Source organism: Oncorhynchus mykiss, chromosome 19 (assembly GCF_013265735.2).
Source record: "Oncorhynchus mykiss isolate Arlee chromosome 19, USDA_OmykA_1.1, whole genome shotgun sequence".
Taxonomy (NCBI): Eukaryota; Metazoa; Chordata; class Actinopteri; order Salmoniformes; family Salmonidae; genus Oncorhynchus; species Oncorhynchus mykiss.
This window is the reverse complement of record NC_048583.1, coordinates 10,827,298-10,853,665: the sequence shown is the minus strand read 5'-3', so window position 1 is coordinate 10,853,665 and position 26,368 is coordinate 10,827,298. Positions and strand designations below refer to the sequence as shown.

Here is a 26,368-nt window from a genome sequence, read left to right as displayed (position 1 = left end):
ACTTTCCCACAGCTCTTAACCAGCTGTGTGGTGCTGCTCTCCCAGCAAGGCCTGGTCAGTAATCAGGACCTCATTAGGCAACCAACCAGAGGCCTGGGCCTGGATCAGCTGGTTCAGTAGAGGAGAAACCCCCCAACAGTCAAAGTGAGCAGAAACATTCTTGTAGGAACAGAAAGAGAAACACTGCCGGCCAGGAGACTCAGATAGGAAATGCTATCATTATAGTAATGCTTAGGGGTAATGACAAAGCACAGTCTTGCAGAGCAAGGTAAATATGCCTTTCTTAGCCGGAATTTGGGTGAACATGTGTTAAATACAGGCTTAAGCAATAATGGGTGTGTTGAAATGTGCTGTGGCAAGCTCTTCAGAGATATTGTGTGTATAATTCGACTATAATATGTTAAGACACTGACATGATTAAACTCTGTACTCACTCTGCAGCAGATAGTGAGAAAATCTCTGACTACCCACCGCCTGCCAGCCCTGTGGACAAACCTGATGATGGGGCCCCTGGAGATGTGGCCCCTGAGGCCCCAGCGGGGGAGACTGATGACGAGAACACTGTCTCCAATAAGACCTCAGTGGAGTCAGTGGAGGCCAACAAGAGTAACAACAACAACACCAGCATCACCGCCAGGATCACTTCAACAACTCCAAGAGGTTGGTATAGTTCAATATCTGCTACAACCTCTGTGTGTGTGTGTCTTTCTGACGGGTTGGGGTAAAGAAGACACATTTCCGTTGAACATTTGTATACATCTTCTTCTAACGTCATGGTATCTATGGCTATCGATGCCGTTAATTGAATATTGTTCCTCGCCGTTTAAAAAAAGTGGCCAAAAACAAATCACACCTCTCTTTTCGCTTCTTTGCGTCATTTGAAAACACAACGAGACAGATTGGTTTATCCACTTCCTCTTTCTCTGTAATTGACTCAGGGATACAATGTTGAACAGAAGTGTTCTACTATGCCTTGAACATTCCTCTCCTGGGGAGAATGTAATTAACACAGCATGGTGATAGCACCACAACTCCCAGACTATGTCCATATCTCAGCGTGAAGGATTCCTCTATAATTGGGTGGTGAAGACTGAACCAACAACTCAACACGACAGTTAGTTCAAGCTGTCGTTTTCTAAAGCAACATTCAGTTGGGCTCTAATAGCGGTGGTGCTTGAGTCAGTTTTGAATGTCTGGTCAAAACCGATGGAAAGCATCACTATATGGTCAAGCCATGGCAAGTGAAAGGCAGTGGTTAGCAGCAGATGTGTGTGTTTGACCCTTCCCCTTTACTAAGACATGTCGCAGAGCTCAAACCAAGAGAGAACACCAGTTGTCCTTTCAGCCGTTCAGCGGTCCAAAAATGCATGGAACATTTGTAAACCGTGGCTGTAGGGTCACTCGCAAGGATGGCTGTAGGATTCCATTGTTTAGTCCCACTACTGTCAGATGGTTCTACAGTATATGATTCAGAACACATGTTCTACCATCGCATCAGTATTGAATGTTCTACTTTGGCAGGGATCCTGACTAAAGGTCTGCTGCCATTACTCAAGCATCCTTCAGTAACCATTAGCAGGTGAAATGTAGCCATAGATCTAGGGTTAAAACTCCCCACGGTCATCACTTCATCTATGCCCTGTCTCCTCATTATTTTGTTTCTCTCACACACACTTTTTCTCTCCCTCACACTTTCTCTCTCTCTCTCACACACTTTCTCAGGACGGGCCATGACCAGCAGCTTCTCTGAGGTTCCTCTGGACAACCCGGCCTAAAAGAGATCCTCCTTTATCTGCAGCCCCTTCACAACCACGGTAAGCCCCCATCGGACCCCCAACCTCCCCCCTGCAGCTGCTGAACTACTTCCCCAGCTCAGGTGTTAGTAAACGGATCAGCCCCCCCCCCCCCCCCCCCCCCCCCCTACCAGCCAGGTCAGCAGGCTGCAAACGACTTCTGCTGGAAGTGCCAGATATGTTACTGAACCAGTCTCCCTGAATTAACATTGCAGTATAAATAGGACGTCATAACCACCAATCTACCAGTACCGCTGGTCATTATCTATCAGTCTGCATTAGATTAAGGGTTCCCATCTTCCTAAATCTTCTTGACGAGGCTAATCCACATTGATATATATATATATATATATATATATTCCTTGAAGGGATGTTTGTGGTTGTTGATGCATCTGGACTCAACTCTCCATTGACGGTCATAAGATATTGCAGCATATATCAAAGTTTAATTTCTTGTGTAGGGAGGATTTATATAGGCTCCAGGTTGAGTGAGAGGGACACATGAAGGCGTATTTTATAACTTATTTAATGGACAGACGTTGCTTAGCCTCTACAAGAACAAGTCATACAGTTAGAAGGAAACCACCACAACTTGCACATCAAATATCTTTCACAATCTACCAAACCGCTCCCAACCCTCTTCAAGATCTCCTTGCCCACTTGCCGCTAAACAATGCATTTCCGATTTCCACTCATACTCTCTCATGCAATTGTTCTGCTCATAACTCTGCCTCTTATCTCATTTCGATCAGGCACTCCAGCTAGATTCGTCAGACAGACCCCAGCAGCTTGGGTCCTCTCAGACAGTCAGTTAGCCAGTCAGTCAGTCAGTCAGTCAGACAGGAAGTTATAACTATAGCCCCCTGCACCTGTGTCTCTCTTCTCTCTGAAGCCTGCCGCTACTACAGTGCTGCAGCCCAGGGCCTGGACCCTGAAGACCTGAGAAATCCATCCCACTCTTAACAGCCGATGATAGGCCCAGATCTTAAGCCCACCGTCGAGACGCAACGTGTTAACAGTCACAGGTTGCGTCCCATTTCACAAAAAAGCAGACCCCCAGAAATCCCTGTCATCTCACGTCCATCAGGGGTTGTCAGTCCTTCACTTTTTCTCACCTCTCTCTTCCTCCCCTCTTTCTCTATCGCTCAGTCAGTAGTTTTGCTTGGCCTGCTTTTTTGAGTGACCCCAAAACTACATTTACAGCAGAATGAATTAGGTCTCATAAAACTACATTTACAGCAGAATGAATTAGGTCTCATAAAACTAAATTTACAGCAGAATGAATTAGGTCTCATAAAACTACATTTACAGCAGAATGAATTAGGTCTCATAAAACTATATTTACACCAGGATGAATTAGGTCTCATAAAACTACATTTACACCAGGATGAATTAGGTCTCATAAAACTACATTTAGAGCAGAATGAATTAGGTCTCATAAAACTACATTTAGAGCAGAATGAATTAGGTCTCATAAAACTACATTTACAGCAGAATGAATTAGGTCTCATAAAACTACATTTACAGCAGAATGAATTAGGTCTCGTAAAACTACATTTACAGCAGAATGAATTAGGTCTCATAAAACTACATTTACACCAGGATGAATTAGGTCTCATAAAACTACATTTAGAGCAGAATGAATTAGGTCTCATAAAACTACATTTAGAGCAGAATGAATTAGGTCTCATAAAACTACATTTACAGCAGAATGAATTAGGTCTCATAAAACTACATTTACAGCAGAATGAATTAGGTCTCATAAAACTACATTTACAGCAGAATGAATTAGGTCTCATAAAACTACATTTACAGCAGAATGAATTAGGTCTCATAAAACTACATTTACTGCAGAATGAATTAGGTCTCATAAAACTACATTTACTGCAGAATGAATTAGGTCTCATAAAACTACATTTACAGCAGAATGAATTAGGTCTCATAAAACTACATTTACAGCAGAATGAATTAGGTCTCATAAAACTACATTTACAGCAGAATGAATTAGGTCTCATAAAACTACATTTACAGCAGAATGAATTAGGTCTCATAAAACTACATTTACAGCAGAATGAATTAGGTCTCATAAAACTACATTTACAGCAGAATTAATTTGGTCTCATAAAACCACATTTACAGCAGAATGAATTAGGTCTCATAAAACTACATTTACAGCAGAATTAATTAGGTCTCATAAAACTACATTTACAGCAGAATGAATTTGGTCATGTAGGAGAGTGCAATTAGAAGAGAAGGCTACTGCCTAGCACCACTGACAAACCTGTCCTTTTTGGGTATTTAGGAAAGGCTGGATAAGAAGCGTGGGGATTTGTAAGGCAGCCCATTTCTCCATCCCGGCGGGAAGAATAGTCAGGGTTCCCCCTTTTTCTCCCTCCCTCTCTCTCTCTTTTTTTTTCTTTCTCTCGCTCTCCCCCCTCCAGGATGGTTTGAGCAGGAAATTTAGAATGAGGGTCAGTAAGGGGAGAATAGATTTTTATGTTTTAATAATGCAGGTATGCATGTGTACACTATGCATGTACACTAATATGCACAGTGTAACCATAGTCATTCTTAAAGATGATTGACATGTCTCCAATCTCCGTCTTTAAGGTAGGGGAAAACGTGAGAGAAAGTCTTGCTAGCTTCAAGTAAGGTGGCTATGCTGTGGCTGTGTATATACAGTGCCTTGCGAAAGTATTCGGCCCCCTTGAACTTTGTGACCTTTTGCCACATTTCAGGCTTCAAACATAAAGATATAAAACTGTATTTTTTTGTGAAGAATCAACAACAAGTGGGACACAATCATGAAGTGGAACGACATTTATTGGATATTTCAAACTTTTTTAACAAATCAAAAACTGAAAAATTGGGCGTGCAAAATTATTCAGCCCCCTTAAGTTAATACTTTGTAGCGCCACCTTTTGCTGCGATTACAGCTGTAAGTCGCTTGGGGTATGTCTCTATCAGTTTTGCACATCGAGAGACTGACATTTTTTCCCATTCCTCCTTGCAAAACAGCTCGAGCTCAGTGAGGTTGCATGGAGAGCATTTGTGAACAGCAGTTTTCAGTTCTTTCCACAGATTCTCGATTGGATTCAGGTCTGGACTTTGACTTGGCCATTCTAACACCTGAATATGTTTATTTTTGAACCATTCCATTGTAGATTTTGCTTTATGTTTTGGATCATTGTCTTGTTGGAAGACAAATCTCCGTTCCAGTCTCAGGTCTTTTGCAGACTCCATCAGGTTTTCTTCCAGAATGGTCCTGTATTTGGCTCCATCCATCTTCCCATCAATTTTAACCATCTTCCCTGTCCCTGCTGAAGAAAAGCAGGCCCAAACCATGATGCTGCCACCACCATGTTTGTCAGTGGGGATGGTGTGTTCAGCTGTGTTGCTTTTACGCCAAACATAATGTTTTGCATTGTTGCCAAAAAGTTCAATTTTGGTTTCATCTGACCAGAGCACCTTCTTCCACATGTTTGGTGTGTCTCCCAGGTGGCTTGTGGCAAACTTTAAACAACACTTTTTATGGATATCTTTAAGAAATGGCTTTCTTCTTGCCACTCTTCCATAAAGGCCAGATTTGTGCAATATACGACTTATTGTTGTCCTATGGACAGAGTCTCCCACCTCAGCTGTAGATCTCTGCAGTTCATCCAGAGTGATCATGGGCCTCTTGGCTGCATCTCAGAGGTGGATTGTATTTATCATCATTAGTCATTTAGGTCAACATTGGATCATTCAGAGATCCTCACTGAACTTCTGGAGAGAGTTTGCTGCACTGAAAGTAAAGGGGCTGAATAATTTTGCACGCCCAATTTTTCAGTTTGTGATTTGTTAAAAAAGTTTGAAATATCCAATAAATGTCGTTCCACTTCATGATTGTGTCCCACTTGTTGTTGATTCTTCACAAAAAAATACAGTTTTATATCTTTATGTTTGAAGCCTGAAATGTGGCAAAAGGTTGCAAAGTTCAAGGGGGCTGAATACTTTCGCAAGGCACTGTAATTACAATCATTGCCTTCAGACTGCCATAATTAGTTCATTAGAGGATTGGATAATTGGTCCAGACAGAGCCACTCTTTGAAGAAATTACTTCCTTGGTTCAGAGTATTTTACAGTACACAAGGCCCCATGCACCTCATTGTCCCAGGATCTATTTCATGTGAGATATTTACATATGTATTTAACAGAATCGTTGGAGACGAGTTGACCATGTAGATGGAGAATAACTAACCGTAGATAATATATGACGACGTTAACAATCCTACATGTGTAATGTAGCAAAATACAGCTGTTAAAATAACATGTTTTATGCTAGTTTCTATTTACCTATGTCACAGTCGTATATTATCACATATACACACTGTTTAACATTTTAGTTCCTGGAGATTCTGGTACGTAATTGCTCCTATACCATTGCCTTCCAGAACTTTCGTTTGACTTACACAAACAGTGGGGGCTGAGTCTACCAGGGATACCTTCTAGCAGCAGGTCATTGATATGGTTTAGAGTTTCACACTGGGGGAGTGGTATAGGATCACGGCAACCACAGCAGCATTATTTATATTTCGGCAATGGAAAGCAAGTATGCCCACTGATAGGCTTGGTAGTTACACTCATAGGATAAAGGGTTCCAAATGTGTTATTTGGCTGTCCCCATGGGAGAACCCTTTTTTGTTCCAGGTTGAACACTTTTTGGTTACAGGTAGAACCCTTTTGAGTTCCATGTAAAACCCTTTGTGGAAACATTCTACATGGAACACAAAAGGGTTCTTCAAAGGGTTCTCCTATGGCACGTGTCAAACTCATTCCACGGAGGGCCGAGGATTTTCGCTCCTCCTTTGTACTGAATTGATGAATTAATGTCAACCTGGTTGTCTAGGTCTTAATTGAAAGGAAAAACCAGCAGACACTAGGCCCTCCATGGGAATGAGTTTGACACCCCTGTCCTATATGGGGACAGCCGAAGAACCCTTTTAGGTTCTAGATAGCACCTTTTTTTCTAAGGGTGCAGCCTATTATTCTCACTGTTGAATTGTAGTTATTAACTCTATATTCTCAATATAGTGGAAAAGACTGGATGATACAGCTGCTTCAGTTGTGGATTTCACATTTAGCATGAGGAGAAAATGCCCTTCTTGGAAGGCAAGCTGGGCCTTGCTCATAAACAATAACAAAAGCGGTCTATTTTGTGCTTTACATACATAGAAAACAGACTGAATCGACCTTGAAGGAGACCTGAAAAGGAAAGAAAGAGAAAAGCAAGAAACAACCAGTCCTTTCTTCCTTCCACCTGGTTTAGGTAGTGATGAGCAAGCTGGAAAGCCTGCACTTGAAAGGTCTCTTGTCTCCCCCATCCAGGGGAGATAATGGACATGACCTGACAGCTCATGAAACAGCATAATTAGCTGGTTAGGCCGTCTGTGTTATTTTCTAATCGGGTTTGCTTTCATGCCGTCAGCTCACGGGGGTTATCATAAATTTGACTGGAATAGACCGTCGGTCCAGAGAGAGAGACGAGAACATGTGGACAAGCCTAGCTAGTAATTAGTGTGGGCTATTTTATTGTTCGAGAGGGGATTTCGTTCAATGTGATTGGACACACAGGTTCAAAAACAGGGCAAGGCTGTGTAGAGACTCAGAGGTCAAGGGTCAGATTATATCTCATGTGTTTATGAACAGATCTACTAACTTTGCTTAGATATATTTGTCATTCATCGTCTCCAAAATTAATATTTTTCTTGTTTATGTAGTGGCAATGCTGTCCCCAGTAATAAAAAAGAAACCAGACCTCCATTTTGGGGTTTGAGACCACCGTTTTGGACGTCCCAATGGCTCTGTGGCAATGTGAGAGGGGGCCTGGGCTCAGCAAAAACAGTGGCTGGGTGCTGCTGGGTGGTGTTTCCTGCATGTGTGGGTTTTGATGTGGTGATGGAGATGACAGGGCTCTGTCATGTCACCTGACTGGCTTGATGTTTTATCACAGGGAGGGACTAGTGGAAAGGCAGGCTGGAAAGGCCCCTTACACACACACACACACACACACACACACACGACAGAAACAGCTGGTGTCAGCTGATCCCAAATCTGCCTCTTGTGTCCTGCGCAACACAACAATGTTAGCCCACTAAGCTAAAAGCCTAAGCATTCGCTTGGGGAGCTAACACAAGTCTTCAGGCCTCAGGCAGTTACTCATCAGACAAACTTGATTCCCCAAACCATTACATAAGCAGTGTGCTCTCTGCCCTGGCTCACCAACTGAGTTAGAGATTGTGCAGGGCTCCACACTGAGAATCATTCAACAATAGACCAGCTCAGGTTGTGTAATATGACAACAGCTGCATGTATCTACAGACTGATATTTATAATGTTATATTAGATTATTAGTAGGTCGTATTGTGTGGCTCACATAGCATAAGTAGTCCTCTACTCTGACAATTACCTAGTTAATACAGTATATAGCCATGAGATGAAACACTTATTGGGTTTGAATGAGATTAAAACACACGTTTGTGTTGGTGGCTGACTGCTGCCTGTGACCGAAGTTTGAAGGTGGAGAGCGTGGAGTCAGGTTTCAGTGTTGATGGTACTTAACTGTCTGAGGGTCCCAAAAGCCCTATGACAAAATGGCGTCTCTTGCGTCTAGTTTTTTAATGTGATACTGTTGCAGTGCCTTGCGAAAGTATTCGGCCCCCTTGAACTTTGCGACCTTTTGCCACATTTCAGGCTTCAAACATAAAGATATAAAACTGTATTTTTTTGTGAAGAATCAACAACAAGTGGACACAATCATGAAGTGGAACGACATTTATTGGATATTTCAAACTTTTTTAACAAATCAATAACTGAAAAATTGGGCGTGCAAAATTATTCAGCCCCTTTACTTTCAGTGCAGCAAACTCTCTCCAGAAGTTCAGTGAGGATCTCTGAATGATCCAATGTTGACCTAAATGACTAATGATGATAAATACAATCCACCTGTGTGTAATCAAGTCTCCGTATAAATGCACCTGCACTGTGATAGTCTCAGAGGTCCGTTAAAAGCGCAGAGAGCATCATGAAGAACAAGGAACACACCAGGCAGGTCCGAGATACTGTTGTGAAGAAGTTTAAAGCCGGATTTGGATACAAAAAGATTTCCCAAGCTTTAAACATCCCAAGGAGCACTGTGCAAGCGATAATATTGAAATGGAAGGAGTATCAGTCCACTGCAAATCTACCAAGACCTGGCCGTCCCTCTAAACTTTCAGCTCATACAAGGAGAAGACTGATCAGAGATGCAGCCAAGAGGCCCATGATCACTCTGGATGAACTGCAGAGATCTACAGCTGAGGTGGGAGACTCTGTCCATAGAACAACAATCTATATGTATATTGCACAAATCTGGACTTTATGGAAGAGTGGCAAGAAGAAAGCCATTTCTTAAAGATATCCATAAAAAGTGTTGTTTAAAGTTTGCCACAAGCCACCTGGGAGACACACCAAACATGTGGAAGAAGGTGCTCTGGTCAGATGAAACCAAAATTGACCTTTTTGGCAACAATGCAAAACGTTATGTTTGGCGTAAAAGCAACACAGCTCATCACCCTGAACACACCATCCCCACTGTCAAACATGGTGGTGGCAGCATCATGGTTTGGGCCTGCTTTTCTTCAGCAGGGACAGGGAAGATGGTTAAAATTGATGGGAAGATGGATGGAGCCAAATACAGGACCATTCTGGAAGAAAACCTGATGGAGTCTGCAAAAGACCTGAGACTGGGAAGGAGATTTGTCTTCCAACAAGACAATGATCCAAAACATAAAGCAAAATCTACAATGGAATGGTTCAAAAATAAACATATCCAGGTGTTAGAATGGCCAAGTCAAAGTCCAGACCTGAATCCAATCGAGAATATGTGGAAAGAACTGAAAACTGCTGTTCACAAATGCTCTCCATCCAACCTCACTGAGCTTGAGCTGTTTTTCAAGGAGGAATGGGAAAAAATTCAGTCTCTCGATGTGCAAAACTGATAGAGACATACCCCAAGCGACTTACAGCTGTAATCGCAGCAAAAGGTGGCGCTACAAAGTATTAACTTAAGGGGGCTGAATAATTTTGCACGCCCAATTTTTCAGTTTTTGATTTGTTAAAAAAGTTTGAAATATCCAATAAATGTCGTTCCACTTCATGATTGTGTCCCACTTGTTGTTGATTCTTCACAAAAAAATACAGTTTTATATCTTTATGTTTGAAGCCTGAAATGTGGCAAAAGTTCGCACAGTTCAAGGGGGCCGAATACTTTCGCAAGGCACTGTATATACAGCCTCTGGATGTTACTGTTAGCCACTGTTGTTCAAAACACATTTCTTTGATCATGAAATGCATGCATCTGGTTTGACATGAATCCCTGACCTGATGTCAACTTGTAATCCCTAAATTCCATTACTGACTGAAAGACGACATAATGAGCATCTTCATAGTCATTGTTTATCACACAACACTGCCAAATGACACCCCACATCTCATTTTGTAAAGCCATTACTCTCAACATTTCGTACACCCCTTCTTTAATCCCTTGTGCCCTACTTATTTAAACCAGCGCAACACAGAAGGTCTTGAATTGCATCCCTGTCTCTGTGTTTCTACTCAGCCAGTGTGTTGAGAGATGCAGAGTCAAGGTTCCCTTTGATGCTCAGATAATGAGTTAAAGGCCTTCAGACATGCCCTATGCTGGCTGGGCTCCGCAAACACTCTCTCTTTCACACACACACACACACACACACACACACACACACACACACACACACACACACACACACACACACACACACACACACTGGCCTGGGTCCCCTCCTACATTGAAGTCACTGGAGGCTCATAGTAATGGCTGGAATGGAGTCATTGGAATGGTATAAACCACATGGAAACCACGTGTTTGATACCATTCCATTGAATCCATTACAGCCATTATTTTTGTGCCGTCCTCCCCTCAGCAGCCTCCACTGTTTGACGTTGCTGTGACAACTATGACATAACACATATGGAATCATGTAGTAACCAAAAAAGTGTTAAACAAATCAAAATGTATTTTACATTTGAGATTCTTCAAAGTAGCCACCCTTTGCCTTGATGACAGCTTTGCACACTCTCGGCATTCTCTCAACCAGCTTCATGAGGTAGTCACCTGGAATGCATTTCAATTAACAGGTGTGCCTTGTTAATTTGTGGAATTTCTTCTTAATGCGTTTGAGCCAATCAGTTGTGTTGTGACAAGGTAGGGGTGGTATACAGATATAGCCCTATTTGGTAAAGACCCAGTCCATATTATGGCAAGAACCGCTCAAATCAGCAAAGAGAAATGACAGTCCATTACTTTAAGACATGAAGGTCAGTCAATCCAGAACATTTCAAGAACTTTGAAAGTTTCTTCAAGTGCAGTCACAAAAACCATCAAGCGCTATGATGAAACTGGCTCTCATGAGGACCGCCACAGAAAAAGAAGACCCAGAGTTACCTCTGCTGCAGAGGATAAGTTCATTAGTTACCAGCCTCAGAAATTGCAGCCCAAATAAATGCTCCACAGAGTTCAAGTAAAAGACACATCTCAACATCAACTGTTCAGAGGAGGCTCCTTGAGTCAGGCCTTCATGGTCAAATTTCTGCAAAGAAACCACTTCTAAAGGACACCAAGAAGAAGAAGAGATTTGCTTGGGCCAAGAAACACGAGCAATGTCTCATCATAAATCTACACACAATACCCCATAATGACAAAGCAAAAACAGGTTTTAGAAATGTTTGCAAAAAATGTAAATAACTGAAATATCATATTTTACATAAGTAAGCAGACCCTTTACTCTGTACTTTGTTGAAGCACCTTTGGCAGCGATTACAGCCTCAAGTCTTCTTGGGTATGACGCTACAAGCGTCGCACATCTGTATTTGGGGAGTTTCTCCCATTCTTCTCTGCAGATCCTCTCAAGCTCTGTCAGGTTGGATGGGGAGCATCGCTGCACAGCTATTTTCAGGTCTCTCTAGAGATGTTTGATCCATTTGAGGTTTGGGCTTTGGCTGGGCCACTCAACGATCTTCAGAGACATGTCCTGAAGCCATTCCTGCGTTGTCTTGGCAGTGTGCCAAGGGTCATTGTCTTGTTGGACGGTGAACCTTTGCCCCAGTCTGAGGTCCTGAGCACTCTGGTGCAGGTTTTCATCAAGGATCTCTCTGTTATTTGCTTCGTTCATCTTTCCCTCGATCCTGACTAGTCTCACAGTCATGCTGCTGATAAACATCTCTACAGCATGATGCTGCCACCACCATGCTTCACCGTAGGGATGGTGCCAGGTTTTTTCCAGACGTGACGCTTGGCATTCAGGCCAAAGAGTTCAATCTTGGTTTCATCAAATCATAGAATCTTATTTCTCATGGTCTGAGAGTCCTTTAGGTGCCTTTTGGCAAACTCCAAGTGGGATGTCGTGTATGTGCCTTTTACTGAGGAGTGGCTTCCTTCTGGCCACTCTACCATAAAGGCCTGATTGGTGAAGTGCTGCAGAGATGGTTGCCCTTTTGGAAGTTTCTCCCATCTCCATAGAGCAACTCTGGAGTTCAGAGTTACCATAGGGTTATTGGCCACCTCCCTAAACAAGGCCCTTCTCCCCCGATTGCTCTGTTTGGCCAGGTGGCCAGCTCTAGGAAGAGTCTTGGTGGTACCCTTCCCCAGATCTCTGCCTCGACACAATCCTGTCTCAGAGCTCTACGGACAATTCCTCCTACCTCATGGCTTTGTTTTTGCTCTGACGTGCACTGTCAACTAGTGGGACCTTATATAGACAGGTTTTCAAATCATGTCCAATCAATTGAGTTTACAATAGGTAGACTCAAATGAAGTTGTAGAAATATCTCAAGGATGATCAATGGAAACAGGATGCACCTGAGCAAAGTTGAGTCTCATAGAGAAGGGTCTGAATACTTATGTAAATAAATTATTTTCCTAATACATTTCTAAAACCTGTTTTCTTTGTCATTATGGGATATTGTGTGTAGATTGATGAGGGGAAAAAATTTAATCCATTTTAGAATAAGGCTGTAACGTAACAAATGTGGAACAAGTTAAGGGGTCTGAATGCTTTTCGAATGCACTGTTTATTCAATCTTTGACACTCTTACTGACAGTTGTGGCTGCTTTGTGTGATGTATTGTTGTCTCTACCTTCTTGCCCTTTGTGCTGTTGTCTGTGCCAATAATGTTTGTACCATGTTTTGTGCTGCTTCCATGTTGTGTTGCTACCGTGCTGTGTTGTTGTCTTAGGTTTCTCTTTATGTAGTGCTGTGTTTTCTCTCTTGTCGTGATGTGTGTTTTGTCCTATATTTATTTTTTTATTTTATCCCAGCCCTTGTCCCCACAGGAGGACTTGTGCCTTCTGGTAGGCCATCATTGTAAATAAGAATTTGTTCTTAACTGACTTGCCTAGTTTAATAAAGGTTAAATTAATAAATACATATTTCACGTGGGAGTATATTCACTTTTGGTTGGCAGGCAGAAACAGGAACACTTCCTACAACTCAGCTGTCTTTTCCTTTGGCTTTAGTGGTCAGGCGTGTTTCGGACGATCTAAATGTGTTTAGAATGCAAGAGGGTAAATTTACAAGGGGGCCACTTACAGGTGCTAATGAATCTATTATAAACATTTGGCTCACCCAAGGCTTCCTGTTAGCTTAGCATCTGTCATAACCTGGTCGTAGCCCTTTGCCCTTTTCCAGTTATTATTATTTTTTTTTACCAACACTTAGTGAAACCATTAGTATATTTAACCATTACCATATTTAAACGTTAGGAGGCAGCCCTGCCTCACAGTACAGTACACAGCTGCTGGTGTGGGTGGAATGTAGCTAATGTAGCTAGCTAGCTGCTCGCTATTGAAACACTATCCCTTTCTGTGGCAGAGGTCAGAGCAACCTGGGTGTCAAATTCATCTTGTGAAAAATCCAATAACTGAGTGAAATAGACATTTGCTAGTTCAGCCAGTTGATTTAGTGGCAGTTGTTTGCTGTAACAACCCGAAGTATACAAGTCAATCAAAGACAAAATTCAGATAACCCCTTAGCTAGTTTAGATACCGTTTGGCTCATTGACTATTATGGATCTCCACCACTGTTAACCTTGACAAATGGGGTCAAGTCAAACAGATGCTTGAGAGCTATCTATAACCAATAAGGAACTCCAACCTCCTTCTCCAACCACTGTCTCTCTCTCTCTCTCTCTCTCTCTCTCTCTCTCTCTCTCTCTCTCTCTCTCTCTCTCTCTCTCTCTCTCTCACTGTGTTTGAATTATAGTTTTATCATATACTTACACCAAACTCATATAGTCGCCTAAAATACAGCCTTCCGTTGCTATCAAACTCTTGTTGCGTAGTAAACTGATTAGCCTTGTTCATTAGCTTTCTGTAGAATACAAGGGAGTATAATTGAGACATTGATTTGAGTATCTATTGCTAGCCCTGGTCCGTGATATTTTTACACACTACACTGTGCCTCTCTTTATGAAAGGAAGTATCTCTCCTTTATGTGACCTGAAACCATGCCCCAACCCATTAGTCATATCGGCAGTGCGTTTACCACTGCTATCTGGTCCAGAGATCAGTCAGATCTAGTTTGTATAATACCACACACATCTCACGTGTTCACTTCCTGAACTTGTCTCCACATCACAAAACCGCTAGGTGGGGTCGGTCCAACTTCCTGCTTGGGTTCCTTAACCTTCAGTGACCCTTTGCGGTGGGAGCTAAGTGAAAAGGTCAGAGGTCAGCGCAACCTAATTAAAGGGTATACGCTGACCACAAGGAGGAGAGTGATGTACTCCCTGTGTCCTAGGAGACACACCCACATTCTTTAGTGGTCACTGAGACATGTCCATGCAGAGGTTGAGCTAGAGGGAATTGTCCTCAAGGAACGTCTAGACCTGCACACACTTAAAGCTACAATATGTAACTGTTTGGGGGACCCAACAAAATTCACATAGAAATGTGTCATTCTCAACTCTAAGAAGTGGTAGATATGTTCTAGGTGCATTATTTCTATACTCCCGTTCTTACCTTTCGTAGTTGCGAAATGTACTTTCTGTTTCATACACCAGCTTCAAACAGCAACATGTTTTTTGGTGTTTTCATAAGATATTTCACAGCGGTTTAGATGGTACATTGTTTCTCTACACTATACATTGCCTGTTTGGTCACATAAACTAAAATTAGGCAAACTATTAGAATTTTAGCAACCAGGAAATGTCAGAGCGATTTTGCACCTATAAACATACAGATGCCACACACACACACACACACACACACACACACACACACACACACACACACACACACACACACACACACACACACACACACACACACACACACACACACACACACACACACACACACACACACACACACACAGCCAGGTAAAGGAAAATAATTCTTACGAGCTCACTTTTACAATTCCACTGTTCACCATACCCTCTACCTAACCCATTATGGATGGATGTCAGAGGACGGTGACCTCTGACCTTTTTTGGGTGTTTATTTTAGACTCTTCCCAAGAGTTCCACCGTAGCTGTCACGTTTTCCCTTCTCTCTCTTGTATTCCCGCCATGCTAGCAGACGGCTGGTTGCCAAGTGCTGTAAGACACACACCATTATTGACTTCGCTTTAGGAGCTGAATAATAATAATAATAATACCGGTCTGTCAACAAAGGAAAGCAGACGATAGAATGGCAATGGCAATAAAATAATATGGCTATAAGTTTGATATGCTACATGGAAATGGTATTTACACCTTGGTAGCATAGCTTGTCAGAGGTCACCCAGGTTCCATAGCTCTCTAAATAGTGTTCGACACAGGGTTTTCCAAATAGCACCTATCTTCATTGCATTGTGTGTGTGATCTGATAGCATGCTATGATGTGATGCCCACTTTGCCCAGACACTATTCCTAGAGATAGAGGCTACTACTCTATTCTATTATTGCATCTGGATGTTCCATTGAGCTTTACAAAGGAGACCAGGCCAAAGGGCGGTCTATTGCAGATGTAGGATCTTAATTTGAGACAGTTTGCAACAGGAAATGTGGATTATAATTCATCTACATTTTTGTAAGGGTAATTACATATTTCGTAAGGGAAAATCAAGTCTGAAATTTCATTGTGGAATTACTTAGCCTTTTTGAACCTCAAATAGTCCACGAGTTTTAAATGTCCTGCATTGCAGGAAAGTTCTCCTGCAACAGGGTGATCAAATGAAGATCCTACATCTGTACCTATACTCTGTAGTAGAAATCCGGTATCCTAGACTAACAATGAAGGACAATAATCCAGTCATTGAACAAAACCCTTACAGTTCCTCTGACCAACACCATCTGTCACTTCCAGTTGTTTTACAAACAGTCAGTGCTTTGAGTACCTACTAAGGGTTCAGAAAATCATTTGTGGGGAGTTGGGATGTGCAGTTAGTCGAACGTCTCTAGTAGTCAGCAGAACTAATGTTAGGCTTTGTTTACTGAACAGAATTCCCCTGGGGCAGGATTATCCAGATAATCTCCGGGGAATTGAGTCCGCCTGCTAAATGCCGGATTAGGGAAGTGGCCAATCCTTTCAGCTCCTCTAGAGCCCCTGGGCTCAGTTTTTCAAAAGTTATCTAGCCGGATTTTGGCAATTGGATACGATTTAAATTAATAGAACGGGTGTTCCCAATTCAAGTCAATAATTACTCTGTTCCATTCATTCTATTTCTATGCAGTTAAGCCTATCCGATAGGCGAAATCCAGATAGATAACTGGGCCCTGGTGATGCCCATACTGTCACCTTTCTATGTACAAAGCAATAAGTACTGTGGATGGATTTAGTCTTAGTTCCTGACATGGTATTTCTATTCTCATGAGCCATAACCAAATCTCTACATCAGTCAAGAGAGAATATGGTATTTCCAACTATCTTACTATCTCTGGATGGACTGACGTCATAGTACCAAACCAGTCATCGTTCTGATCTCATTGACAGTCCCCATGTGGTCAGATTGTGTCCTGGAGGCACACTGTTTGGAAGGAGCAGCAGCCATAACAGCTTAATGTCCATCCCCATAATGCAATACTTTCTGTGACTTCAATAGTATGTAAGGGATAGACCTGTCACCATCCTCTGCTTGTTGTATTTTCAGCCGGTGTCCCCATCCAACAAAATTGGTTGTTTTATCATTCCTGTCCACTCCTCCTGGGTCGAACCTACTCTCCGGGCCTCTGGGCCTACTGTGATCAGAGACTTGGTGAAAGATGGACATTTACCTGCTGGTATCGCCTCAAGCATCAGCTCCAATCTCCAACATTCCTTCCTCAGGCCCAAACTGACAAGTCACACCACGGCTTAATATGCCTGTGTCTTTCAGTGTGTTAGTCATCTCAGTTGGGGGACTTTTCTCCCCACTCTCCATGTAAGAACAGTTTACTTTAAATGAACGCTTTAGGTATGTTACACTGCAGCCACTATTGCTACATTTTGATGTGTGTTTATGGTGGTTTTAAAATTGGAGAATGTTTGATAGTGAAATGTTACTAGTTGAGAAATAGTAATGCAAGTTGACGCAGGGCTGTGCATATTCATGACTATGATGAATTTGGCTTTTGTTGTTGTTAATGTAATGCACTATGCTTATATTGCACATAAACCTATTAGAAGAAACACTGTACCTTTAAATGAACTTGCGGTCGTGTTCTTCTTCAGCAAGCTTTCACATTGATATTAACAACTGCATACTAAATATGTAGTGAATCGCTGCATTGCTTTGACCTAAAAGATATTACGATTAGCTATTGAACTTTTCAGCACTTAACCTTTCAGTTGTTTAATCTGTCAGATCAAACAGGTTTTGCGTCCCTAGTTATTTTCTCTCATCGGTTATTTTGCTGTTTTTACATGCCCGTACTAATAGGTAGGTAATTAGCTTAGACACATGCATTGCCCTTTCATTCAAAGTGTTTCCAAAAACGTCTTTATGGAAACGTCTTCTGACCAAATGGACAATTACAGTTCTATTGTATTCTACCATGCAGTGTAGGAATATTGACTGCATGGAACAGGTAGTTTGGAGGAGACCGTTGTGATGACGAGTGGACGTTTCCAAAAGGCCAGATCTGCTTTACTGCACGCTGTAAAAGCCCAGAGGAGATGGAAAGAGCGGTGATAAATTGTCATGTTTGAAACTTTCCCTCTGTGATGTCATAAAGCAATAATAAAACAGGTATATAGTCAGTTTAGGACAAAGGATTTCGGATTTCACTTAGTTTCCACCTGTTTTTAGAGGGGGGTAAAGGTGAAGGTAGTAAACAGGTTTATGCAGGTTGTAGGTAATGAGACTGAAAACCGGTTGAGGTTTTGGTCTATTACTATCCGTTAACAGCTACAGTTCAAACACTTGACTCCTAGGCCTTACTACAATGTGAGCAATCTAATAAATTGTAATCACTACTTTTGTAACCCAACATTTGAGCTCTTGTTCAGAGACCAGATTGAGGAGGTGGTAGTCTCTCGCTGGACTCGGGTTAGCATTAGAAGCATTTTCCCCAGAGTCACTAAATCCCCAGTGGAATGTCAAGCCTTTCAGTGACTAGGTTTCTCCTTCACTATAGTAACTGCCTAACTGGGGGTTCTCTCCACACAGATGCCTATCTGTTCCTATATGGCTCAACTTTAGCTCAGTTTAGCCCAGCCACTTTACAGAGCTGTGCGAGAGCTCACCTGTCCTGCAATATGCAATCAGACCCTTAGTAATCACATAAGCTCTGCAATATGCAATCAGCCTCGTAGTAATCACATAAAGCTGTTCTCTGTTACCTGGTCTCCTTTTTATTGCATGCATTTGAGATTACCGGGGGGTCACATTTGAAAGTGCAACGGCAGGATATAAGAGCTGTGAGAATGAGACACTCCTACAGCATGGTCGGTTTTCATTGATTTGGTCATGTACCATAGACTGCACACCATCCATATCCAATGAACACCTGTGAGCTGCCTTCAATTCGTATTTGGGTATGTAGGAGTTTTATGTCTGAAATCTGTACACTCAGCTTTTTGTCAATCTAAAAGTTAATCTAGTCGAAGTCATCAATGGCTTTTTAAGGAGTTGAACCACCTCAACTACACGGTCTTCACACCTAGGGGGCATACGACCGGTTCGAAGAATCCATAAAAGGGTCATCATATGTCCGGTATCCTGTCCCTCAAACAGATGTTTCAGCACAGGTGTCAAAGGTCAAAGGCCACGTAAACATGGTCAAAGCAGAAGGCACGGCAGGGGATTACAGGTGACGAGAGCCAGGACAGTGGTGTCGCAGAATGACTAAGGACACAACTATCCAGGACAATCCAGCCAGGTAGAAATATAGGTGGAGGAAACTGCCAGGTAGAAATATAGATGGAGGAAACTGAGGAGAAAGTTTAAAAAGCCCTGAAAGGTGGCCCAGTTTGATCTCCCCATCATGACGCTCCCATCGATTACAAAGCAGGATTAGCAAAGGTTGAAGCTAAGTGCTTTACAGATGAATAACTGTTCTGCACAACAAAATGAATCATTTGAATCGTGAGTGACCCACTGACTTCATGCTGACTTCCACGTTGTTTTTCTTTGTGTTCTTTAGGCTGAAGATAAAACGTGACGTCAAAGGTCAAGTCATCGGAAACGCCTGAAAACAAAGTATTTCTTTCAATTCATATTACATAGGCTAGTTGATTAAGTTGATGTTTTCTCTGTCTATAAACAGTTTAACTATTGTTGTCTTTTATATCTCAGGAATGGAAATGCTAAGTTAAATTTCACTTTTATTATTTACTTTTATTATACTGTATTTTTGTTATCGTAGCCTTCGGAGTTAATACGCCTAATTTTGATTCATTCATTTAAATTCTAAACATATGCCCTGCGTCACAGGGTCCACGTCTCTTGTGTGTGTGTATATAGTATAGATAGGAATGTATGTCTTTAGGGAAGAGTAGCAGTGTCAGAATGTGTTCATGTTGTTATTCGGATTTACTTAAGATTTATACCATGGCATTGTTAAATACTGATTTCTGATTGGCTTGAAGGGCATTCTAGAAAGCTGCCTTATTTATTTACATAAACTCATATGAAGTCATGAAATATGAGGTCATGTATGAACTTAAAATTGTTAACATCTCTGTTTCCAAGATACATTTTTGGGGAGATCAGTTTCAAATCTTTCTGCAGATTTTTCACATTCCCCCTCAAGCTATGTTGTCAATTCATTTGTCTTTTTGAAATAACGGCAATACTTCCATCGTCATGTTCTGTACATTTTGTTTGCATGGGTTTGATTACATCCTTTTTGGCTGTTTTTGATGTAAGTAGCTAGATAAATGTAGTGAATGTGTCACAATATGTCTGTTATTGGGCGATCTAAATCCTACTCAGCGTGAAGCGTGTGTTTTATTCATGTTCTTCAACTTCCCCTCGTGTCATCTGGGCCTCGTTCAGGAGCCAAACGTTGTGGAAACCCTTCAGATAGAAATGTCCTGATTAGAGCTGACGTGATTCCTGATTCCGCATCTCACAGAGGCATGTCTATTCTGCAAAATATATTTCTGAACGTTTCACAATGTTGAGCCCTGCTAAATGCAGCCCTGGTCCCCAGCATACAGTGAACTGGACCCTGCTATTGCGAGGCCACCTGTTTAATACCCTCATGAATTAGAAACCAGGCTATCAAGCCAATCCACTGCATCTCCATCCAAGACGACATCCTAAAAGGCTTATGGGTGGATTGCTCTGGATGATGCTAATAGCAGCAGATATGCTATAATTTACACGTAGTGAAACACAACAACTAAAAGGAGAGGAAAGGGAGGCCAGGGCTAGAGACAGTCCAAGCCAAGAAGATAGCAGTGTTGGTTCGTGATCCAGGGGAAATGAAAGTGATACTGTGATATAGCCTAGCTATGACGGATTGGAAAGAAACAGCTGGGAGAGGTGGGATACAGGAGAGAACTCCAAACTGTTTCCTTTACAGGATAGTTTCTCCTCTTTCTACACACTCATTCACAACCATCCCAATGTAGTGCGTGAAATTCTACTTCCTTTTTTCATGCATCAAGTCGGAAATCTTGACACAAATAAAATGTAAAAAACGAAGAAGTCCAGAAGACGTTTCCATAAATAATGCTCTGTCTAGAACACCTGTTCCTCTTGTTTGTACATTTGAATAAATCTATCAAAAACATCTGCAGCTAGTTGTGGTTTTTCTAAAAGCGTGGAGACAACACTTCCTTCTCTCAGATTTTTCAAGGGGGAAAAAAAACATTTCAAGAAACCTTTTTAAAATAGCTGTCATTGTAACAAGGTGTCCCTAGTCTCAAGCATGTCATTCTTCTTGCTGACCGGCCAACTGTCCAGCATCCCGCCTCCGGTCCAGCCGGTCATGTTATGGTAAGCGTAAACATTGGCTACAGGTGCGAATGCGTTCGCTTCAAAGTGACAGCGTTAAAAGACATGAATTCCCTGACACTCTGCCACACATTCCTGGGACTGCAGTGCAGCACTCCCTCAAGTCTCTAGCAGGGCTCTTTTAGCTGGACTGGCGTTCAATAGCTAGCTCCTCATGACCTTGAATATAGCCGTGGAACATGGATGGACCAGGACATTGTGTTCGTAGACTATCTAGCACTCCATCTAAACTCCTCCAGGGTGAACTCCTTCGGCCCGTGTGCCTTCTCACACCACTGGAGGTGTAGTTATTCCCTGACAATGCACAGTCTTGTGCATTAATGCTTACTTATGACTATTGTGATCATACATACTTTTTAAAGTCTTATGTAATGTAGTTATACTACCACCCATCTAGTGCCTAGTTTTTGGGCCTGTTCCAGGTGCTATATGAAGCTTGTCTCCAGGGCTTCTGTCCTGTTCTGCCTAGTGATAACGCCAGGTGATAACACCAGTCCCTACAGCCAGCGGACCAATCGGGTGTTTTTTTTTACATCTTAATCCACCATTAAGAGCTGAAATGCTGCATTGGGCCTTGTGGTGAGTTTGTGACGGCAGGAGAGGCACTGGAATGCAGGCTCATACCCTTCAAACCTGACCACAGTCATTGGGGCCTCGCGCCAACCAGCTAAAGGAGGCAGAATACTACCCTCCTCCTCCCATCCTCTCCCTGAACTGAACCGGATCCAAATGTATTCGGATCCTTCTTGGTATCCCCTATTTATACGCTGTTTATTTTTACAGGAGGGCCGGATGATTCGGATGCTTGTGTCAAAGGGGGAAAGCAAAGAGAAAGGGGTTATGGTGGACCCTCTTTCTGGGTGCTATTCTGAGGATGTGGAGGGGGGCTTATCAGAGGTGATCAGGGCAAGAAGGTGGCCACCAGAACTTCTCCCTGTTCAGAATCTGGTAAATGGGACCTTCTAAACATGCACTACATGACCAAAAGTATGTGGACACCTGCTTGTTCAAACATCTCATTCCAAAATCATGGGCATTAATATGGAGTTGGTCCCTCCTTTGCTGCTATAACAGCCTCCACTCTTCTTGGAAGGCTTTCCACCAGATGTTGGAACATTACTGCGGGGACTTGCTTCCATTCAGCCACAAGCATTAGTGAGGTCGGCCATTGATGTTGGGCGATTAGGCCTGGCTCACAGTCGGCGTTCCAAAGGTGGTTGATGGGATTGAGGTCAGGGCTGTGCAGGCCAGTCAAGTTCTTTCACACCAATCTCGACTAACCATTTATGTATGGACCTCTGTTTGCGAAAGTGGGCATTGTCATGCTGAAACAGGAAAGGGGTTTCCCCAAACTGTTGTCACAAAGTTGGAAGCACAAAATGGTCTAGAATGTCATTGTATTCTGTAGTGTTAAGATTTCCCTTCACTGGAACTAAGGGGTCTAGCCCAAACCATGAAAAACAGCCCAATACCATTATTCCTCATCCACGAAACTTTAAAGTTGGCACTATGCATTGGGGCAGGTAGCGTTCTCCTGGCATCCGCCAAACCCCAATTCATCCGTCAGACTGCCAGATGGTGAAGCGAGATTCATCACTCCAGAGAAAGCGTTTCCACTGCTCCAGAGTCCAATGGCAGCGAGCTTTACACCACTCCAGCCAATGTTTGGCATTGCACATGGTGATCTTAGGGTTGTGTGCGGATGCTCTCCTATGGAAATCCATTTCATGAAGCTCCAGACAAACAGTTTTTGTGCTGACGTTGCTTCCAGAGTCAGTTTGGAACTCAGTACTGAGTGTTGCAACTGAGGACTGATGATTTTTACACGCTTCTGCACTCGGCAGTCCCGTTCTGTGAGTTTGTGTGGCCTACCACTTCGCGGTTCAGTCGTTGTTGCTCCTAGAGGTTTCCACTTCACAATAACAGCACTTACCGTTGACAGGGGCATCTCTAGCAGGGCTGAAATTTGACGAACTGACTGGAAAGGTGGTATCCTATGATGGTGTCACATTGAAAGTCATTGAGCTATTCAATAAGGCCATTCTACTGCCAGTGTTTGTTTATGAATATTGCATGACTGTGTGCTCGATTTTATACACCTGTCATCAACGGGTGTCTGAAATAGCCAAATCCACTAATTTGAAGGAGTGTCCACGTTACGGGTTCAAAATAGCAGATTTGGACACTGATAAGCGTTTAAATTGGATGCAGTCGCTTGATGTACAGTTACAAGATGACATGGCGTCAAACGCTGGGTTGTCCTGAACAGAATGAGCTCGTTTCTACATCTATTGATGATATCTGCGTTTTCTGCGAAAAAGGTGAAAATATTACTTGTTCAACGAATGTTAATCTGTGATAGATTTTTGGAAAAACCGAAGACTTATTTACCGTTTTGAACACTACTCATGTTTTTAACAAGGAGGATATAATATGTTATTATTGCAATGATATAAAGACCATTGAAATGATTGTGATTTTTTTAAAATTCTTGTTCAGACATTATCCATAGTGAATAACAAAGAATAACATCTTACTGAATCATTATAATGCCATTTTTTTCAGTGAATACAATTGTACTTTAATAATTTATTTTTTTATATTTTTTTGTTGTATGTATTTAGTATTTTCTTGTTTATACCTGTGTTTTGTTTTTGTTCGACATGTTTGATGTAGTTGTAAGATGTTGATCATTTTGTATAATAATTAAAAAATATATATGAGCCTGTTTGTCATGTTGTGAAGAAACTTGGCGTGGAACAAGCATCCGAATGCACTCGTGACTATTCTATGCACACCAAAATTACAATCTGCTTCTCTGAATTTCCTTGTTTCCACTGTATGATCGTAAGAATGGCTTACCAAGAAAAACTTCCTAGAGGACTCATTCAAGATAAAAAAGGAGTTGGAGCACTCAACAACAAAAAATACATCCACTGCATTTGGTAACTTAGCTGGCCATGTTGGCAGTAGTGCACGCTTTCAAATGATGCCCGTCTGACCAGATTTTGATTCATAATGGACCTTTTTTGGAATGTGTAAACAACAGTAATTGTGTGATGCTGGGAATACTGGGCTGTGTTCAACACAACTACAAGTCTGCTTGCTCTAGTTCCTCAACAGCAGCTAGGAGAAGCTGAAAAAAAGCACCTTAGAGGTAAAGACTCTTTGAGTCATAAAAGTGCCTCGACATTACTTTGGAGAGATGTGTGGCCACCTGGGGAAAGAAACCAGTTAGTCCTCTCACTCAAACACTTTTTTTTCCCTCCTTTTTTTTGTCTTATGTTGTACCTACCCCAAATGTCCCATGAATATTCTCATCATGTTACTGAATGTATCCACAGCTTTTTTCTGATTTCCTTATCAACAAATGCGGGGAAAGGTGCAGTAAATGTAAAATGCACATAAAATCAACACTGTGATGTTTGGATTCAGTCTTGTGTCAGATTGACTGTTTTGTCCTCGCATTTTAGTCTGATAATGTTCTCAATCTCCAAACTGTTCATTTTGAATTGCTACTATGGTTATGCATACGCTTTCCAGATTTCTTCTGTAAGAAACATTTGAATTTTGCCCGATCCATATAGGCCAATTCCCATGAATGTAAGCCATTACAGTAACTTTATACCTGACAGAATGGGGACAGCATGGACAAGTGGGCTAGTCTGGTCATTCAACGACACAGTACAGTGCAATGTAACATTCCCATGTAATATACTGTAACTGTGGCAGACAGCGTCCCGGCAGGGTGCATGGCTTTTGCCTGGACAGCAGCTGCAGACCCAGCTCTGCTATATGGGACACTCCATCCACAACTAAGAAAACATTCCACCCCACTGCAACTGTACTGTCCCCTTCCCTCGTCCCCCAAGATGCAGGGGTTGACCCTCGTGTAGCCAACAGTTCCAGGTGTTCCACTAGAAGTGCCAGGGCCCATAGGTTCACTGAAGTAGGATTTTCTGTGACAAGATCCAAGTATGAGGTGACTGAATTCTGTGTGAAGTATGAAGGTGCTGAGTATTTGCCATTGCCTTATTATCTGTGACTTCTAGACAATGACACAGAAACAAATTATTGGTTTGAGAAAGACTCTTTATTAATTGTCACTGCAACGTATCGCCAACAAGTAGTAAAGCTTAAATTCAATATTTGTATCAAATAATGTTTTTGTTACGGTGCGTGAATGAGGACCCAAAAGCGAATTAACGTAAACAGAGCTTCTTTAATAACAAAACAAAACGTAGGCTCAGATGGACCGGCAGGTTCCGACAGGACAGGACAAGGTTGCAGCAAACATGACGATAGTCTGGTTCAGGCATGAACACAAACAAGAATCCGACAAAGACAGGAGCAGAAACAGAGAGAGATATAGAGGACTAATCAGAGGGAAAAAGGGAACAGGTGGGAAAAGGGGTGACGAGGTAGTTAGGAGGAGACAAGGCACAGCTGGGGGAAAGAGGGGGAGAAAAGGTAACCTAACAACGACCAGCAGAGGGAGACAGGGTGAAGGGAAAGGACAGAAACAAGACACAACATGACAGTACATGACAGTACCCCCCCACTCACCGAGCGCCTCCTGGCGCACTCGAGGAGGAAACCTGGCGGCAACGGAGGAAATCATCGATCAGCGCACGGTCCAGCACGTCCCGAGAGGGAACCCAACTCCTCTCCTCAGGACCGTACCCCTCCCAATCTACTAGGTACTGATGACCACGGCCCCGAGGACGCATGTCCAAAATCCTACGGACCCTGTAGATGGGTGCGCCCTCGACAAGGATGGGGGGGGGGGGGGAAGACGAGCGGGGGCGCGAAGAACGGGCTTGACACAGGAGACATGGAAGACCGGGTGGACGCGACGAAGATATCGCGGAAGAAGAAGTCGAACTGCGACAGGATTAATGATCCGAGAAATACGGAACGGACCAATGAACCGCGGGGTCAACTTGCGAGAAGTGGTCTTAAGGGGAAGGTTCTGAGTGGAGAGCCAAACTCTCTGACCGCGACAATATCTAGGACTCTTAGTTCTACGCTTATTAGCAGCCCTCACAGTCTGCGCCCTATAACGGCAAAGTGCAGACCTGACCCTCTTCCAGGTGC

The 26,368-nt window shown here is 42.5% G+C and overlaps 1 protein-coding gene across 1 annotated transcript in view; it reads left to right on the top strand.

The window, feature by feature from the left end:
- LOC110497363 overlaps positions 1-21,047 on the top strand; it is a 32,365-nt gene extending 11,318 nt beyond the window's left edge. Inside the window, exons 8-10 of the mRNA XM_036954276.1 lie at positions 442-660; positions 1,723-1,814; positions 19,452-21,047. Of these exons, the coding sequence (XP_036810171.1) occupies positions 442-660; positions 1,723-1,775 (272 nt within the window). The 3' untranslated portion in view covers positions 1,776-1,814; positions 19,452-21,047. The remainder of the gene's footprint in view (positions 1-441; positions 661-1,722; positions 1,815-19,451) is intronic.
- Positions 21,048-26,368: the final 5,321 nt, after the last annotated feature.